The sequence below is a fragment of the Perca flavescens genome, chromosome 9 (genome assembly GCF_004354835.1).
Source record: "Perca flavescens isolate YP-PL-M2 chromosome 9, PFLA_1.0, whole genome shotgun sequence".
NCBI classification, from domain to species: Eukaryota; Metazoa; Chordata; class Actinopteri; order Perciformes; family Percidae; genus Perca; species Perca flavescens.
Window position 1 is genome coordinate 24,865,516 of NC_041339.1, and position 20,525 is coordinate 24,886,040.

Below are 20,525 nucleotides of genomic sequence, written 5' to 3' on the forward strand. Positions count from 1 at the left end.
CTTTGTTTTTGGATGCTTGGATGCACATTAGGACCTTTGTTCTAGGCCACTGGCCAAACTTTCCATTTTGAAATATATTAAGATAGCAATTTACTAATTCTCACAGTGAAATTTGGTAATGGGTGTAACATTTTTTAACTTTAGCTGTGTAGCCTACATCATGTTCAAACTGAGCTTGGAAAAAATGATTTAAATGCATTGCTTCGAATAGGTGGAATGCAATGAAATCTCTCTTGAAAGAAATCTTGTTGACTAACTGTTTGAATAAAGGAGTAACATAATATAACATAACACCTCCTGAACTTACAGACATAATGCTCAAAACAGGAAGAAAACTATTGATTTTGGTTAACACATTAAGTTTTCTTTTATCCCACCTTGAACCTTATAATCAGGCCACACTTTAGATATGTATTCTGTAATAAACCCACAGTGTGCTTTTCATTTTCTTTCATAATTTATTGTTTTTAGGGCTGTTCTGTTTCTTTACCAGGTGTTCCTTGTAAAAACAATTTCCTGATAGGAATGCTTAATGAAGTAATAAAAAGACCCGGGTGTAAAGCATTTAGATACCCCGGTGGGATAGTTAAAAATAGTAAAGAGAGTGAAGTGCGGACTGGTTGAGTGTAATGTTCCTTTAAAGGCCGCTGCCCCCTGCAGCGTCGTCATTGCGCAGAACAGTTTGAACCAAAAAGCGGAGTGACCTTCCTCCGCTCTCAGTCTGAGTGAGAGGGGCAGCACTGAAGCAATAAGCCGGTCACAGCTCCTACAGTCCCCCGCTTTAGCCTCAGAAATGAACAACAACTTAGTGGGAGATGAAGTTGGGTAAGATCCATTTCACAAAACCTTCCACTGCGGACGCACGTATCTGTGAACTGCATTGGAACTTATAATTAGCGTGCTCTCTTGTCAAGCTGTCATTTGACAGCTAACGTTAGCTAGCAAGCTAAGCTAGCTGTAGTAACTTAGCGAGATCGCTAGCCCGAGAATAGACGGCCAAAAAGTGAAAGTAGTCATCAATTAGCTTAGTTGTTTCTGTTATTGCTTGCATCGAAATGTACAGTGTATGTCTGGAGTACTGTCACTTAGCTTGTCACAGGAATGTGTCGAAGTGCAGTCACTTATTTCAGTGTTGTTTTCAGTTAGCTCGAAGCAGCTGAGCTAGCTTGGCTAACGCTTGCCAGCGAAGCGAAAGACTCCTCTTCTTGACTTCGCCAAAGCGAGGACATTTAGCGGGCACCGCTAGAGGATGGAGCACGAACCCTCCACTTTTATCACAGTCGCTAACGTTACATTCATCACTGATGTGTTTCAGCAGTGATCTTGATCATTAATGAACTCGCTAGCTAGTTTGATAATAATGCCGCTTAAACTTCCAGTGTTGCAACCAACATCCGAGTTCACCGGTCCGCATGCAGGGAGCCGAGCAGCCACTCTCCAGTCCTCTGCTCTGACTGGAACATTAGCTACGTTACTCGGGGTTTCAGTGGTGAAGGCTGGAGCTTGAGGTAGACAGTGGCTGCTGCAGCTCCTGGAGTCAGTTTGTCAGCGGAGTGCTGTTTTAGCTTGCTAAATGCTATGGCTCTGTCCCGGGATAACTTACGTGGCAGGAGGTTTTTAAAAAGACAGTTACTGTCGAGGCCATTGCAGGCAGTGTTTGAAGACCAAAGTGAGGACTGTACCTTAACATGAGTCACATTAAACACGGGCATTTAAACTGAAGCTGTGTGTATATCTCCCTATACACTGCACCGGCGTTGGTGGCAGCGTTGCCTCATGTTGTGTAATATCTGTGTACTTAGCTCTTCAGTCAGCTGTAGCGTTGTTATGGTTCTGAAACTGTGCTGTCAATCTTCTCATCTGTCTGTGTTTTCTGTCTTTTAAGGCCTCTGGACAGGCAAAATGTCCCCACGCTTGTTATCATACTTTTATATGTGACTTCTATAACAGATGAACATTTACTTTGACTCCAAGGGATGATCAATGACTGTCTCAATGGTCATTTTTCTACTCTTTTTCAGGAAACTTTTTGTCGGTGGATTGGACTGGAGTACCACACAAGGTAAGTCACACTGTTTAACCTGTGAAGGCTCGGTCACTTAATGCACACAGTTGTTAATGAACAGGAATTTGTCGAGGTGACACTGATGTAGGTGCATGGATTTGTTGTCAGACTCAAACTCTTAATAGATTATCAAGTCATATTTAGTTATGAAATACAGAGTAGAGCTGGGCGATATAATTAAAACACAAATTTTAGTATTCTTACTCCTGGATCGATGTCAATATGTATATCAGTATAAGATATGTTATATGACAGTGGTTGCTTTCATACAATAATGTAAATAAGGGTGTAAGATGGTCTAGCAGATAGTGTTGCTTATTTATTCTTTTATCAAATGTTGCCTTATTAAATTATTGTTTTGTTTATATTATGATTTGCTAATGTCACACTGTTACAGTAACTAATAGATAATATCAAGTGTTGTATGATGATATTGATGTACCGATATGACATGGGCTGTACATTTATATAATATCAAGTCACTGTATTATTATTATGTTGATATCATGATATGAAATTAAGAAGAAACATGTTATAATGCAATGCTATGGCCCTACAGAAAATACCACATTGGTGCAGCTGTACGGTTTGTTTTTTTAGTCTGTTTGCAGTATATTTATGCAAATATTTCTTCCAGACAGTGTTAGTAGAGTCTACTTTTGGCCACTGTTCCTCTTTATTAAAGCAGTCACTGTTGGGAATATGTCATTGGGATTTTTGGTATGTTCTCCCTTTTCACATGGCGTAATAACTGATAAGCAAACCTCAAACACTGGTGGGGGAGTCTACAACTACTTTTACACTGTGTGTGTTCGTATGCATTGCCCTCCCCAGACTGGCCCAGAGATGGTCTAGTTTGTCTAAAGCCCTTTACCGTTGCATGCTTGGTTGGTCATTGTGTAACTTTTGAACAAGGGCTGGCCTGTGTTAACAGCACTGTTAACATTAAGATCTGAACCACAGTGCGGCATAACGCTGAGCTTGTTTCCCTAGCTGATGCCCCAGGGTTTCCCAGCAATGAGAAAAGCATTTACGATACCTCCAATGTGGTTCCTCATTTGTTCAAACTTGCACGCCTTGCTGCTGTGGGCGTGTGCAGGCGTTACAGTAGTTAGGTGTATATTTGGTGTTTTTAACATGAAAGTGTGTCAGTGCCTTGTTTGCCTGTTAGGAAAGGTAAAATTCCCAATATTCTGCCATAAGACAAAATCAAGGTCACTGGCTGACTTGTAGTGTTCCCTGTGTAATTACATGGAGTGGTGCTTGTTTTTTTTCTTTTTCTCCCACACCTGTTTAAGTCCAGGTTGAAGTGCTGAAGATATTTTCTTAGCATCATTTATCATAATGAATGCACTAGATCTGTAAATCATGACTACACTTTTTTGTGTTCAGGAGGCAAACTGAACTAAGTTATATATTCAAATATAATTCCGCAGTTTCATTTGCATTGTTGTATGTTTCTATGCTTATTTTATCAAGCACCACTGTTATGTCATTTCTTTGTTTCTCTTTTCAGAGACACTTAGAAACTACTTCTCACAGTATGGGGAAGTAGTAGATTGTGTCATAATGAAGGACAAAACTACAAATCAGTCGCGAGGCTTCGGCTTTGTCAAATTCAAAGACCCCAATTGTGTACGGACAGTGCTGGAGACAAAACCGCATAATCTTGATGGAAGAAATGTGAGTATTTTAAATCAAAGAAGCAGATAGTCAAATCAACCCGAGTAATCTGCCTGTGCTTTGTCTGAAGAATGTGAAAAACCTCCATACTGTATTTCACCATCCAGAGTAGTTAGAAGTTATTCAAGGAGAAGCAGTTTTATTTGCCTGCAGACATTAGTACAGATGATGCACAAAATGTTGACATTTGATTTCCCAACAAGACTTACCTGTTTAAAGTCAAATTAGCAAAACTGACAGTTGAACCTGGATTCCTTTGAGTTGGCTGTTCATCTTCTCTTCTGCATTAATGCTTCTATGCAGTCAGCTCACCTTAAATTACATAATGTCACCTTTGTTCAGTTGAAGGAGGCGGAGAAGGGCATTGCTTTTTTTTATTGGCCGCATGTTTCAGTTAATGTCAGTACATATTTTAGGCGAGTCAATATACTGTCTATGTTATTGATTCAGTGAAGAACATTTGAAGGTGTCTTTATTTGGGGCTAATGTCAAATTTTTTCTCTCTCTGCTGTCAGATTGACCCGAAACCATGCACTCCCAGAGGAATGCAACCTGAAAAGTCTCGAACCAAGGAGGGCTGGGTAAGAGTAATCTGATTTCTACTAGGGAGTCTAGACTAGGTGTTTCTGCTGGAATAAGACTCAGGCTGTCAGTCTCTCCATCCCCTCCTCTTGAGGTTGGACTCTTTATGGGCCACGGGGAGACCTTGAGCTTCATTTGTAAAAACACTCTGACTTTGACCTACATCTTGTTTCTTCAAAAAGTGCCTTAAAAAAAAAAAAAAAAAAATCACAGTGCACAGTCTTCATACCTTTTGAGAATGTTAGAAATCAGTTAGCACACTGGCTTGGGATTGACACATGATAAGGTCACATTTTCCAGATGTAACAAAAATGGTATAATGAAGAGGTCATACAGTAGGCCTGTATCACCATGTTGGAATTATAACAACACCTTTGTATTGCCTTTTTTCAATGAAGAGCAGTTTTTTATTTAAATTTGAAAATGTATTTATCTTTCTTTCTTAGCTAAAATAAGTTGTTCTTGTAACTGTCCTCTCTCATTGAATACAACTGAGAAAACAGTAAAACTAGAGATGAGTAGGAAAGTCTTGTACAGAAAATTCCTTTCAGCAGTGAATTTTTGAAAGGCAGAAATCTCTGCAGCAACATGGGTAATTTGTGGGTCGATAAACAAGCCACTGCAGATCTATTATAGTCATTTTGCCCCTTTGGGCAGCGAAGGTTTTAGTTATTACACCTTTGCAGTCAATTAAAAAAAAGTATACATACACATATTTGGCTGTAAGCATAAACCAGAAGCTTTTATTAATGAGGCCCTTTGCCTCCTACTGGAACGCCTTTAACTGACTTTAAGGAGCTCCTACTTAATGTTTTAATAACAAAGCAGAAGATGTAATTGTTAAAAAAAAACATTGTTGTAAGCAGCCTCTAGCCTTTGCAGCATGAGTGCAGTGAACAGCAACGGTGAAATGCTTAGTTGTGGAGAGTAAGTGGAGGAAGCCGTGCTCTCTGATCTGTGGAGACTAGTGTTTGCATTGACATGACATGTTAAGAGTTATACCCCAGGGCAAGAGGAGAACCTAATTTCTTCTGCACGGTCTGAATAGATGGTGGCTAACTGGCCCATTCCCAGAGTGACTCTTTAACAGACATTGAAATCCATACACTCCCTGTTTTCTTTCAGAAGGGCAGCAAAGCCGATAGCAATAAATCAAAGAAGATATTTGTAGGTGGAATCCCCCATAACTGCGGCGAGCCTGAACTCAGGGACTATTTCAATAGATTCGGAGTGGTGAGTATTGCCAAGTGCATAATGCAGTTCATATCGTCATTAAGACCGCTTGAATGGATGTGACATTGAACAGGGTCAATACTACAGTATACAAAATAAATTTAGTGGGATGGGATAGGACAATTAATTATTTGTTCAAATTGAGGCAGAATATTTAAATGGAGTAAGAATGGACCCTGTCTGGTTTTCTAAATGGAGCCACTGTTTCCTTTTGTCCCATTCAAGGTCACAGAGGTGGTAATGATCTATGATGCGGAGAAGCAGAGGCCCCGAGGTAAAAGCTGATCCCGTTTTTTTTCTCCCCTCTCCATACCTTACAATCTTAAATCTCATGACAAACTATTCGGGCCCAAAGAGAAAAAGCCCTTTCAGCCCCAGATATTAAATTCAATTTAAACGCTGTAACCCATAACAGGAATTTTATGAGTGGTGAAGAATCATATAAAGAACAAAAGCATGTTGGATAAAACCTCATACATTGTCACCACAGCGTACAATTAAATGGAAAATGTAACTTGACATTTCTAGAGGTGGAATGAAAAGCTTAGTGAAATGTGAAATACACGGCTCTCCTGTGAAATAAATGACATTCTTAAACCGGCACTAAGGCAGTACCTTCAGTTGATGTGATGGTTATACATTTTTGCAATGTTACATGAATGTAATTTCACGAAATAATAGTAGATTGCACCTTAAAACCTCAACTCAGCCCTTGTCACACATGCTCAAATCTGCAAGTTGTTTTCAGAAATCGGGCTCTGATTTAAATTGATGCAGTGTCCTTCATGACCTTGTGTGACAACATGAGTCTGTTCCATGGACACAACTCTACTCCGTTAAATAGGCAGAGCAAGGAGAGAAGTTATCTTAAAAGCCTTTAGTCAAGAATATTGGTTAAAAAACAGACTAGTTTCAATCTCACAGGGTCTTCATCGGGGCAGAAATAGTAAGGTTATTCTCAAGAGCGCTGACTTTACGTCTTCATTGTTTCAAATATGTTGTTTCGTCTGATTCAAACAGCTCAGTGATCCATTCAGATTTATTTGAGGATGTATGAAGAATTTCTAGGTTAAAGTCCACTAGCATCTGGTGTGTTAAAGGATAGGTTCTGTCTTAAAACAATAGCAAGGTGCCCATATGATCATTTAAAGCTGTTAAAAGATACATTTCTAACATGTTTCCAGTGTAAGAGATGGGGGGGCTACAAGATGTATCTATTACGTATTAAGTACCTCCAACTTATTAAATGCAATAAGTGCATGCCTCTATTAGGAAGGATGTTAAAAGGCGTTGTGGAAAGGAAATCACTAACTGAAGGAGAGAAGGCAGGATGCAGGAATGTAGGTGCTCCAAAAAATACAGTACTTTATCACAACATGCAACTGGCATATTGAGAACAGTTTGAGTATCTAAAGGGGGGATTTGTCCTTTTATACGCTGAAGGTGAATATTACATTGTTGTCACCAGAACAATGAAACCGTTTTAAAAGGTTTTACTTTGCGATTTTAAAAGTCTCTCTAACCTATTTCCTGACAGTAGGAAAGAGACAGACATTTACAATCTCACAAGAGTTTGTCCATTTAATCATAAATGTATCATGGGTTCCTGACATGTGGCAACACTTTTAGCACGGTTGGCCTCACTGGGAATCAGACCCTGTGCCACCGGCAGTGTTGGTGTCAGACTCTGCCCGCTGACTTACAGCTGTTTCATCTGTGTTTGTCCTACATACCAATGATGCAGCTGCCACTGACCCCCAACATGTATTACAGTACTGCTCTTCCTTCAAAACCCCCATTAATTCTCTATTGGGAGCAACCCAGCATAGTTTGTCATTGGACTTTAACATGCAGTATTACACCAGTAACAACCATTACATAATCTTTAATAGTATAAACAGTTTCTTTTACTAAAACTATTAGACTTTCAATGTTGGAATAAGTTTTCTTTACCTTGATTTAGATGTAACTGAAACATGTATCCTAAATGGCGTAGTATGTGTTTTCCCATAATGTAGAAAGTTAAGTATTTTTGTAAGTAAGCCCTTTTCTATTTTTCTTTCTTCTGTCCCCTTCTCTTTGTGAATGGTTTGAATGTGATTAACGGTGTCTCTTAAGATTTGTCTTTTCTCCTTTAGGTTACTGTGCATTGACTGGTAGCACAGAGGTACAGGCCAAATGTAAAAGCACCCAAATTCTTTACTTGGTCAAAATGGGGTGTGTACAAAGTTGCATCAAATTGTGAAATTGGCTGAAGGCTTACCTACTATCTGCCTTTAGAGAGAAAGAGTTTGATGAGGATTAACCTCCAGGTTATTTGAGTGATGGTTCAAATAGTAATTGAGCTATAGTTTAGCAAGAATTGGAAGTTTTCATTCTTCATTCTTAATATAAGCATGTTGACACGCATCCTCTGAATGGTTGTTATTTCTATCTGATATTGACATTATCATATTAAATATTAGAGCAAACAGAGAAAGTAAAAATCGAATCCCTTTTAAATCAAATGTTTGGTTAATGTCTTACAAGAATTAAATACTGTAATCTGATAATTTGAAATAACATAATTTATAGAGAGAATAAATGATTAGGGCGATTATTCCACTGTCAAAACAGAAATCATTTATAAATCACAATATTAAATTATTTTCCTGTTCTTTGTCTAGTAGTGCAAGTAAAGTTTTATTTTCCGCTCATCAATCGTTTTTTTTTATAACACATCGGTTTTATTTTTAGATTAAGGACGGGTCATTGACAGATGTTATTAATAGCAGTAGATCATGAGGCTTGGGAATGCCTGGCATGGTACAAGAGGTCTCTAAAATTGCAGTTGTCTCGTAGGACCTTTAATTGGATTCAGGTTAGGTCCCCAAGTAGAGATGTGCACACAACCCAATTCTGCCATCGTGCAAAGTTAATCAAATTGAAAGTAGATCACTGCAGCGCTGTGGCCTGCTAACGCTCTGAAAAGTTACAGATAGTCAGATGACTTTACTGAGCCGAAATGTTGTTTATTCTTGTTGATGAACTTTGTATATCCCCCATGAAAACTCTTGATCAAAATCAGCAACTCTTCACTTTGGGAAACCAGTTATGGCCTATATCTTTGTGTTACCGTTGTGAGCAATACTTTAATTGTCCATTTAGGCTTATCCTGGCTGACTCAAAAGTAAAATACTAAATTTGGGAAAGCTTGGAGACAGCTTTAGGCATTCTACAGTTTGTTTCTCCATATTTTTGTGATGCATTAACAATGGCTGCTGCGAGTCTGTGCTCCACAGCAATATACCAAGGGACAGATCAAGGTGGGGTTTGGATGAAACGGCATGAAGTAACAGAATGTAGTATTGGTTCAATTGGAATTTATCAATGTTAAAGGATGGAAGATGGACTTCATTGGCCTTTTTTATGTGACATTTCACATTAAATCAAATGCTGCACTCATCATACTTCATGTTTAGCAGTTAAGCAGTCCTGTATTGTTATCTTCACAAAATATTTCACTGCACAGTAAATAGAAGTTTCCTTCAATCCCCCAGGCTTTAGTCTTGGATATGTGTTGTTCTGCAAGTCTGCGACATCATCCGAACCCCAGGAGCCTCTTGCTCAGTCTTGACGGATCCTCACTCTGCTGAAGCCCAATACTGTTCTTCATCTTGTGTTGTCACAACCCCCCTGCTACCTTGATTCACTCTTGGTCGTTGGCTAGGTTTTGGATTTATTACTTTCGAGGCCGAACAATCAGTGGACCAGGCTGTCAACATGCATTTTCACGACATCATGGGCAAAAAAGTGTGTAGTTGTAGTTTTATTTTACCCTTAAGATCAAACAGAGGCTTGGGCGACAGAGTGAGAATTATACTATGATGCTGTTTGTTCAGGCTAGTTGTTCATTTTCCAGTGGCTTCCCATTAATGACTGCAGCATCATATAACACAAAGTTAGCCTTTAATCAAATCAGGCCACTAACTAATTCACTAATCATATAATTATTAATATTATTATTGATATATTTTGCTCTTAACACATACCACCCTCACATTTATTGCTATGACTTATAGTTTGTAGAGGCACAGTGATCCTTTACTAATGCTGTTATATTGCATAACTATAGTCGCCTAAGGCTTTGTTTAAATCGACCACTCCTTTAGGATGTCTTAAGTGCATTAGATTGTACTTAAAATACTGCGATTACGTTATTATTTGGTTTTTGATGTTTAAAATATAATAAAGCAAAAGAAAATCCAAAACCTTCAAAGTTCACAGAATTTCCCTGATTATAAATCACCTAAAGGATTGGTCCAATCAGTTCTGTTTCTTTTGTTTTCTGATATTTTGTTGGCAGGTCACTTACACGTCAACATGTTTTTTTTTTGTTTGTTTTTCTTTTCAAAAGTTAAAGAAAAAGCTCAACTCAGTGACCTCAGTTGAAGAATCTCCATACTGTGTCCATAAATAACAAATTTTGGTTTGGTTTTCTCTAAAATGCTGCTCAGGATGAGGCACGAGTCGCACAGTAATATTTGCATGTCGCTTCTTAGTGTTTGTTTTAACTCAGCGGGTGTACCAGATGGATAGGGTTTACTGTGCAAAGACAATTCAGACTGCGTCAGGTAAGCTGTTTATCCAGGAAAAAACTAAATTCATTATGGTGTTATATTTAAGCACACCTCCTAACCTTCTGGCAGTCCTTGTATTGCTCTATTGCATGAAGCAAACACCACCCACCTGGCACCTCAGCTGAGTAAAACAAACCATTAAACAAAATAAAGTACTACTTGGTACATATCTGGCTATGATGTGTTCTGACACTTTTAAAGGCACTTTTAGAGCTCTCATTCATTAACAGCCCCTCTATTCCCCAATAGAGACATTTTGTAATTAGCAGCTTTTAAACCACTCTGCAGAGATACCAGAAGAGAGGCAATCTCCTTTCGGCCCTCACTAAATATTTGTGGCCTTAAGAAAATGATCAAAGTCAAACATAGTGTAGTCAGTCATATCATATTATCACATGTATCTTGTTTCTGTCCTTGATCTTTACATGGCTGCATAAGTGTTTTAAATATTTGAAGGTCAGTCTGTGATATTTGACACTCAGAAGACCGTGGATATTTTGGCATTTATTTAAGGTCTTTTTAAGTTTGTTAAAGCACGTTTGATAAGTGCTAATTGTTGTGATGTTTCTGCATTTCCTAGAACAGTAAGAGCAGTCCTCAGTGTATTTTCTTTTTTGGAAGCCTGAGTTTCTGTAGGTGGCACAGTCTTTGTCTGTTCAGTTGTTGCAATTTTTAAAAAGTATGTTTGGAACCTTCTTGTCCCTTTATTTGAGAGTGGTCAGTAGAGAGATGGTGAATGACATTGGACAGTTGAACCAGGGATGTTTGTTGTCAGCACCTTAAACCACCCGACCCCTGGGGCGCCCCTCCTCTGTTTATTCCAAACAAATTATAAATGAAAGCATGTCATTTTCTTGTGTGCCAATTATTTGTTTTCTTTAGACAAGGAAATGTAAAAGCTTTCCTGAACTGGATTTAGGTGGGATTTTTGTTATATTAATCAATGATATTGAGTAGCAACACAATACATTTTAATTGAAATGTCACTGATTATTACATTGAAAAGATAAACCAAATCCCTTTTCCTTGGTAAATGATTCAGCCCAACCTGTATATTCTCCAGTGGTCCCCACCCCCCTTGACTTTGCCCTGGTTTCCAGCAGGAATCAAGGCTCGACTTAATCCATTGTTCTTGACTTGACATTACCTTACGCTGGGACTTGAGGGAGGTGGGGAGATATGAGCTACAAAATTAGAAATTGGAGCACATCAAACTGTGGAACAAATCCCAGTTCTGCTGTTGGGGACTGTACAGAAGTCATGGTATCCATCACTCGTAGCTGTGATGCCCACGGGAGAAAGTGCTCAGGTAGCTGCTGGCGGCGGCGGGGCCACTGCCGGAAACATGTGCATGTAATTAGGTCGACAGAGAAGGAAGAGGGGAGGCTGGGGAAGGTGGCAACACCTTAAAGCGGCGAGGAAATTGTGATTCGTTTTCCTCCTGCAAGGTGACCCCAATAACTCAACCCCTCAGTCTATTCCTGGTTGCCCCCCCCTTAGTTTCAGCCTGTTTCTTTGCTCTGGTTAACTGCTGGTAGCTTTGCCTAGTTGCAGGAAGGACATTTTTTTTGTTTTTGGGGCAATACAGACAAATGGCATTAAACTATTACATTGATGGATGACAACTATACATAAAGGTCAAATTTAAGTAATTGATGGATAAAGTCAGTTTACAGAGTGTTAATGAATTGACAGTGTAAGTCAGTAATTCCCAAACAATAAGTGTACTTTATTATTATAATTGAATTATGAAAAAGAAACTTGACCATTCTTACATTTTGAGGTTTTAGTTGTATAAAGACAGTGTCCTCCAGCAGCCATTTGACATTATATTGAGGTCAAAGTGTATCAGTCCCTTGTACTTATTTAAAAAGAAAATTCTCACCTTTGACACAGTATGAAGATTCAATTTTAGATTGACTGAAAATATGTTTATTTGTACTATCTGCATGTTTACCTTTTATATATCCTGTTAGAACTGAGATACAAATTTCTCTCTACATTCATTTCCCCCCCTAAAACTTATTTCAAATAAAATAGAAATGAGATTCTTTATAACCGGAGAAAGGTAAGTCATGACCTTCCATTAGATGTCTTTATCATATATAGGGCAATTCATTTGAGGAAAAAAAAAATCTATGTTTCTCAGGTACATTTTAAGAGGCTGTAATCTGGAGATGATGCATTTACATTTTTTTTTATTATAATTTACTATCTTTACATTATGATTTTGGCCACTGTGAAATTACTGCTTGATAATTAGTACCTGAGACACATAGCTGCACAGCTCTCCTGGCTACACCGTAATATTAGTTAACATAGTTGCCCCACGTTATTCTAATAAACATAAAGTGAACTGGCCCAATGTTGAGATTAAATAATCATTGGTAGGACAGGTCTATCTAGGTGAGGAACGTCATGGACCTTATACTGGTTCTGCCAAATTTGCCCTCCTTGTCCTTTGTCCAGGTGGAAGTGAAGAAGGCTGAACCTCGTGACAGCAAAGCTCCTGGCCAGCTTGGCCCTGGCCAGTGGGCAACAAGGGGCATCTTGAGTGCAGCTAATGGTTGGACAGCACAGCCTGCCCAGGGCTGGCAACAGCCTTATGGGGCACAGGGTGAGTGGGAACAAGTGCGAGAGCAGAGCGAGTGAGGCTCGCTGTTCAGAGGAAAACCTCAAAGTAACTGTTTAAATGTGCTTTAACATTAACGTTGATACACTGTCAGGTTAAATGTTAACTGGATTCTATGAACATTTTACATTGCCACTGTCCAAGTCTAAAGTTTTTTTTTTTTTCCTCTTCCTGAAGGAGTGTGGGTGTCGACTACTGGCCAGCCCATAGGTAGGTGTATTTTTTCTTACCATTTTAGAAAATGTGTTGTTTTTCCGTATGTTGCAAAACTGGTAATTGATCAAACTGCAGATAGATTTAGGGTCTTTGCCAAGTGATCAAGTGCTTATCTTGGAACGCTTGTGTCACAGAAATGGTCATGCACTCTGTGTGGCCAATAAGCTGATGACAGTTGTGATAACAGTACGTGTTATCACTGATTCATAATGGCTGAGGCTGCTGATAATTTGCTGCTTGAGACAGATGGCGGCCTTGAATAGATTCCAGCCTCCCTCTGCTATTGGTCAGGCTCAGTTTCATATCACCACCTCCGGGTTAACCTGCAACGCTTACTGCAGTGTCGGCCCTGTGCTCACTCAGAAGATGCTTCAGTTTCATTCAGCTTCAGATTGTGTTGTTGTAAATTCAGTTTCTTAAACCAGAGATTTACCAATTTTATGTTATTCAGCTGTTTAATAAGATAAAAATCAAATTGATCTGTGCTTCTTTTCATGATTACTGTAATTGCCTGTGTACTTAATTCCATATATAAAACATACATTTATGTAAACATTTCTATAAAATAGATCTGTTCTGTGTTGGAGCAGGCGGGTATGGACCTCAGTTGACAGCAAGCCGCGGAACCCCCACACAGCCTGCTTCACCTTTCAACGCATTCCTGGTCACGACCCCGGCGGGTGGCTTCGCTGCACCTCAGGGCTACCCTCAGCAGGCCTACAGCACAGCACCTCAGTTTGGTCAGTAACACTGACACACTCACTCGTTAAACTTTGGTGTTGTTTGTACATCATTATAAAATAATTACAAGTAATATAGGGGTGCAACGGTTTAACAAGCCCACAGTTCCATTTGTTTTGTGGTTCTTGTGTCACGTTTTGTTTTGCACATTAGGGAAACCAATTCCAATGTTCTCTCTGTCATTTGCATGAATAACATTTTCTTCCTTACAAAGATTTGATAATATATGAAATCAACACATTCTTTCAAAAGTGTTACTCAGCCTATTCAAACCTGACTTAAAAGATGACCGTGCATCCTCGTTACATTTTTGCAACCACATGCCATCTCCACGATCTCCACACTGTATTCTTCCCACAAAGTGGCAAATGTATCAACACCCCACTGACTCTGTGAGACACCCCCCGCATTATTTCATTCTTCAAGGCTATTTTTGTCGCATTTAGTGAAGCACAATCTGCATAGATGGCTGTTTAAATCGCACAAATATTCCGCTGTGTATGTGTTTTGAACTTATTACCCACGTCTACATTGAGTGAATCAAGGCTCCTAGTCTGTTTCACTACTACGGTGGGCAGGGAAATATAATTAATGAATCAATACATAACACACACTGTTGATTGAAAACTTTTGGTTAGTAAATTTCTGGGGTCAGTTGGCTAACTCAGCTCTCCAGGAGTTGCTCTTGACATACAGGCAGAGACCTTTCTGGAAGACGGACTAGTAAATGTAAATTGGCTGTTCTTATATAGCGCTTTTCTAGTCTCATCGACTACTCAAAGCGCTTTAACATAGTACAGGAACCATTCACACACATTCATACACTGTGGCCGAGGCTGCCGTACAAGGTGCCACTCATGTGTCATCAGATAATCATTCACACACATTTACACTCCGATGCACAGCATCGGGGGCAACTCGGGGTTCAGTGTCTTGCCCAAGGACACTTCCGCGGATGGAACCAAGGATTGAACCACCAACCTTCCGATTGGCAGGCAACCGCTCTACCACTCAGCCACAGCCGCCCCTTAGTGTTGATTGGATAGCAGAACACACGCCCTCACATCTCATGGACATCTCGCTTCCTGTGGGGAACCCAAAGAACCAAAAAAACTGTGGCTCACATGTGCAAAATGGGCTGTGGTTTGTGTAGTGTACAGGTTTTTTTTTTTATTTTTTTTTTATGGTTTTGTTTTGCATGCCTTGTAACATGGCATATGTAAAGGTAACACTGTGAATTAGGTAGGGATACTACAATTTAGATCATCAACACTGAAGTGGGTGTGTAAAATGTGTTAATTTAATCTGTGTCAGGTTTTTTCAGGCAGCTCTGCTATTGCTGTGGTCAGGGAGGAACCTCCACCTTATCAGAGATGGACAGTGTTACCCGCAAATACTTAGAATTTCATTAAATCTTGCTAAAAAGCATGAGGGGGGAATAACTACCTTCCACCAACTAAACTTGTAGACGTACCAAGCTAACATTGTAAATCGTGGACAAAATATTAGGAAAAAAAACAGTGGGAAAGAAGCCCGAAACGATCTGTTACAAATGTGTTTGTCACAATTTGATTCCACAGTTGATATTTATAAAAGACATGTTGACGTACAACTTGTATTCTTATTGGTTAATATGAAAAGAGATTTGGTATATTGATTAATACATTGACTTTTGAGGTTTTTGTATAATAATGCGGCATGGTCAACTGGATTAACTAGACTAGAACACTTGTGAAAGATTATGTTTGTGTTTCACTCCGGGACATCAACACTGGGACCTTTGTACTTATAATATTAATCTTTGAAAAAGCAGCGGTCATAGAAATTATCTCATTACTTTCCAACAGGTTACAGTTTCGGCACACCCCAAGCAGACCAGTATGCTCCACAGGTTCCTCCTCCACCCAACACTCCAGGAACTGCACCTCTGGGCTTTGCCCCCACCACCACACCAACTCAGGACTTGAGCAAAGCTCCCACTGGGCAGCCTGACTTCCCTTATAGCCAGTATGGTAAGAAAAGCCTTGTGCAATAAGCAGTTTGCTGCCCTTTTCTCTCTCATTTGATTTTTATTTACCCTTCGGCCCTGCCCATCTCCCTGGATATTTTATTGGGTGCAACTAAAGCTCATTTAAGTCCATATGTACAACTCTTACACAAGCAGGAGCTTGCTCCATTTAGCTTGAGCTGCTCCACATGCATACATGCTTCTTGCATACATGAACCCCTCTGGCTCTGCCAGGAAGATGCTTCTCAATTGTCACAATATCCAGGAGTCTTCAACAGTCATTTCTGTCGAGGTTTTCCAGCTGGGCTGTGGATTGGTAATAAAGATTGGTAGGTTTGAATTAGATCATCCTGCCTTGCAATGTTTTTTTTGTTTTGCATTTTTATTTTGTTATTTATTTTCAAGGGAGTGCAACCTTTTCCTGACTGACTGTACTAGACATTTGACTTGGCTCAAATAGCCCTACCTTTTAATTACTCCTTCCTACACCTCCTTATCTTCCTCCCTGTTTATGACTTTGCTAGCTTATTTTCCTCGTCTTGGCACGATAGCCATAGAAGAGCACCAGCATGACAGTATTGTGCCCATGAAACCTTATTTCTGGAATCAGGCATGTCCAACCTGCCAAGCTACCTATCAAACATGTTCAACATGTCCATCAATTTATGACACCAGAGCTTTGCATGCTTCTCTGCAAAATGTAAACTTTGAACCTCTGTCCGTCTTGGTACATGCAGATATTAGCTAGATTCCTGGGCAAGTCATTTTTTGGCTAATGTGTCTAGGCTTTCTGGTGGGTGTCTTTGAGTTGGACTGTGTTCAGCCAGGAAAATTATTCATCCTGGATGTCTTACCGAGCTGGTAAATTATTGGCCAAATTTCATTCAGCATTTAGGGACTTGACAAAAAGACATTTCATCATGTCACTTCTTGAAAATTAGGTGACTTATTCATTTCTGTGATTTTAAACAGTTAGGAGGTAGCTTCTCCAGTTACACACTCTATACTCATAGGACAGAGGTACTGTGAAAACTAACCAGCATCCATGGAAAATTAACAAGTTTCATTCAACATTGAGTCACATAAACACAATGCCAGATAAGAGTCAGATGTTCATTCAGAAGCTGCATTCAGTTTTTTGGCTGGCTGGTATGTTTCTTCTGACTTGGCTTACAGCTGCTTCACACTGCTGGATCTCCATTTAAAGCAGTCAGTGTTATCACTGTCAGTCATGACGGGTGCCCATCTGGTTCCTGCTTGTGCTTATCTTCCATCCAGCTTTTTGCATTTAGTGTGCGCTGCTTGTTCAGGCACTCAGTCCAGTAGTCAAAGTCAGTAGTAGCAGAACAGTCTCACAAAGAAACACTGGTGATGTTGTGGACACAAACATTTACCATGAAAGTTTATGTAACAATAGCAGGAACTGGATATGACAGTTTTACCTGTGTACGATTAGTAAATAGGTGAGGTACGACAAATAGTTGGAGTTAGGGAGTTAAAATAATTTGGTTAAAGTAAACCAGTGGTTTTGTATATTTTAGGTCATTAATATTTAATAAAATGGCCTTTTTTTTATATGTACCATATATTTTCAATGAATCTGACCTTCCAGGCAGGCACTGGCTTTGCTTTTGTTGTACTGTGTCACAATAAACATTTTGTTGACTTTTTTTGTCAAAACTCCTTGCTGCATTCAAGAACACTGTGACATCTGAAATTTAAAAGTTGCCGGGATTTTTTTGGCAACTTGGGATGTTGAAATGTCCTTAAATGACCCAATGACTCATTTTGATGTTGTGCTACACAGAACTTTGATTATGAAAGTAATTTTTGAAAATGGTCAGTACTTACAACTGGAGGATACAAAACAATGATGGAAATGTGAAACAAAGATAAGTCCATTTCAAGTTGATTGTCACAGCATGCTAAATTAATAGAACCAGATGGCAGCTTGGAAGATAGAAAATCAATCTAGAAATGTATGGCATTCTTTGTTAATTGTTTGGCAGCAATGTGACAATGTGTCTTATTTTATGGACTAAAACATGCAAAACCACTGGTGGTGTTCTGGTTTGTTGTTCTGGTTGCTTCCCTTTCGTAATATTTTCTTGGAAGAAAACATACAGTACTTGTCACGTTACTTGCATCTTAGCATATCATGCATATTTCACAAAATTTCATGAGACCAGGCTGGCATGATTTAAAATGTCAGGCGTGCTAGTGATAGCCCACACTCTCACACTCCATTTTGTTTTGACTTCCAGATGAAGCTGAGCAGTGATGCCTCTCCAAGCATAGTGCAGACGCAGTAAATGAGTATAAATGTGCAGCTCTGTTAGCTCAGTAAGGGGGGAACCATGTAAAGTAGTCAGCCAGCAGTATCTGGGTTCAGTCAACCTGGTCTCCTCATCTCCCTGATAGGCTTGGGTAACTACCTTCAGGACCCCTCTGCCTACGGACCAACGCGTCCTTCTCACAGTTATGGTCAGGATGAGCAGGGAGGATATAGTGCAGGTAGGTGCTAGCATCGTCTTCTCCAACCACAAAAGTAGCATTTGTTCAGTACTGTAGTGTTTATAGAGCTTAACACCTGGTTCTTTTTCATTTTTCTTTTACTCTTGTTTCGTATTTTGCATGTACATTTTGCATGTACATACAAATTACTGTGTATACTCTTGTATAGTAAACAAAATAGCCATTGACTGTCCGCTGAATGGATTTGAAAGACATTTACATTGAAATATGTCATTTGGCGCTCTAAGCGGCTCAGCGGCTGTAGCTTTGCTATACCAAGACTAACCATGTCCCTTCTTTTTTTTGTCTACTCTCTCTGTCCACATTGCTTTGCAGATTATGAAAGGATGATCTAATTGTCAGAACATTTGTTCATGGTTCAGTTGTCTCATGCATCAGCAGTTCAATCACCCGTTGTTTTTCCCACATGTACTGTCTCCACATGGTAGCTAAAGGGATGAGAAAGGAAAGAAGATTTAAAGGACACGATGGCAGTAAATTACCAATTTATCTCAGATTCTTCTCTCAGGTGGTCCTGTTGGGACTGCTCCCTGTTATTCTGATTTTTTATTTTAGTTCCGTTCATGGAGCACTTTTTAACACCCCAAAATGTGTTGTATTTTCTAACTTTTCCCCCCTTTTTTCTTTCTTTCTGTCTTTCTATCTCGTGTCTCTCCATTCCTGTTATTTATAACGTTCCCCACTCTAGTAGTCAATGATAATATTTCAAAATCAGTGCTAACTGGATGTTGCCAGGGCAGGAAAATAACCAGCACGACGCTAGGAAGATTTGGCTGGAAGTGGTTTTCATATTCTACCAGCCACTTGGTAGCAAACCCTCAGGTTTTATTTCAACCTTAATGTCCCTTTAGCTTGGACAGTGGCTGGTGAATATTGGGTTGCACCAGCCATTTTTTCTAGGCAGATGGTTTCCTTCCCTGGGTGTCACTTTGGTTCCCTTGTCTGTTTGCAGGGAGATGGTGCCATCCAGTGTCTGAATAGAAGAACATTGTGCGTGTTGCACTAATCATCAAGATAATCTACAGATTGTTTTCCTCAATGAAGCCCGCTTTAAGTGATTTATTAAAGTCACCTGAAATGTTCATGTTTGTCTCTATACATTTTAACAACTGTAACACAATAATGTTCAACACTAAAGGGCTCATTGAAGGAATACAGTATTTCAATCTAGAGGAAAAATTCACCACAAAACCTCTAAAGTCTTGACATGCTATACAAAACTTCATTTCTTTTTTAATGTAGTCATTTGGTTTGTCACAGTTTATGTATACAGCACTTTATCACAACAAATCTTAGAGCCCTTCATAGACAAACAATAAAAAGTACATCTTTTAGATCCCAGTAGATCTAAAAAAAAAAAATATATATATATATATAGTCAAGTCTAGTCAACTAGGTAATTATGGAACAAAGTAAAAAACGGGTAAACAAAACTTATTCTACCAGTTATCAGGGGAAAAAATATATTAAAGGCTGGTTATATAGCAGATGCTGGACAAAATGGTAAAATTGGAACAAGAAGGCAGCATGATGAAGATAATCATTTTGATGTGATGTACTGATATTTCCAACCGCTACAGTAGTTTATAGCACTTGTAATTGTTATATGTAACCAAAAATAACAATTGGAATACGCTGTATAGTGAAAGGGTAACGGTGGATTTTTCCTTAACATTAAAATAGTTTTTTTTACTCAGCAGTACTTTTAAAGGAGTAAGGCTTCTCCCTAAACACCGTCTGGTGGTCCTGACACTAAAACCTTCTTCTCTCCCTCCTGCTCTCTCCTCTCTTTCGTCCTCTTCAGGGTACGGGCAGGACCTGACAGCCTTCAGCCACAGCTTCGCAGACCCCAGCCAGCAGACGGCTTCGTACGGGCCCCCGACAGCACAGCCCACCGCCGCCCCCCAGTCTGCCGCCACTGCGTTCGGCAGAGGGCAGAACCACAACGTACAGGGCTTCCACCCGTATCGACGCTGACTGCCACCTCTGGGCAGGGCCGCTGTGTAAAGTTCAAAAACAAAACAAAAAAAGAAGTCAGGGAAATGTGTGTTCTCGCTAAAAGCAAAACTGGACTGCTGTTTGTGAAACAGAAACCTTTGTGAAAGCAGGGATTCCAGTAAATTCAAAAGGGGTCTTATGAAACCCAGGTTTTTTTTTTCTTTGCATAACTTAATGAACATTCAGCAGAAAGAAGCTTTTACCCCTCCACCC

At 39.5% G+C, this 20,525-nt stretch overlaps 1 protein-coding gene across 9 annotated transcripts; it reads left to right on the top strand.

Annotated features, from left to right (window-relative positions):
• Window positions 1-686: 686 nt before the first annotated feature.
• On the top strand, window positions 687-20,342 carry dazap1 (DAZ associated protein 1). Of its 9 annotated transcripts, none has more exons than XM_028587136.1 (14): window positions 687-825; window positions 2,022-2,062; window positions 2,625-2,651; window positions 3,582-3,748; window positions 4,264-4,329; window positions 5,456-5,563; window positions 5,789-5,837; window positions 9,273-9,355; window positions 12,652-12,799; window positions 12,992-13,024; window positions 13,600-13,770; window positions 15,619-15,783; window positions 18,201-18,293; window positions 20,119-20,342. In XM_028587136.1, exons 1-14 carry the CDS (start codon window positions 794-796, stop codon window positions 20,289-20,291), a joined length of 1,356 nt encoding a protein of 451 aa, XP_028442937.1. In that variant the 5' UTR covers window positions 687-793; the 3' UTR covers window positions 20,292-20,342. The 9 variants fall into 9 exon arrangements, with proteins under 9 accessions (XP_028442937.1, XP_028442939.1, XP_028442938.1 ...); XM_028587138.1 differs by having other exon boundaries at window positions 13,621-13,770; XM_028587137.1 differs by having other exon boundaries at window positions 5,459-5,563.
• The last annotated feature ends 183 nt before the right edge of the window (window positions 20,343-20,525 follow it).

Coding starts and splice junctions, on each gene's coding strand:
- dazap1 (XM_028587136.1), top strand. CDS start 794: ATGAACAACAACTTAGTGGGAGATGAAGTTGG. Junction 5,838..9,272: donor GGAGAAGCAGAGGCCCCGAG/GTAAAAGCTGAT, acceptor GTCGTTGGCTAG/GTTTTGGATTTATTACTTTC. Junction 9,356..12,651: donor ACGACATCATGGGCAAAAAA/GTGTGTAGTTGT, acceptor TCCTTTGTCCAG/GTGGAAGTGAAGAAGGCTGA.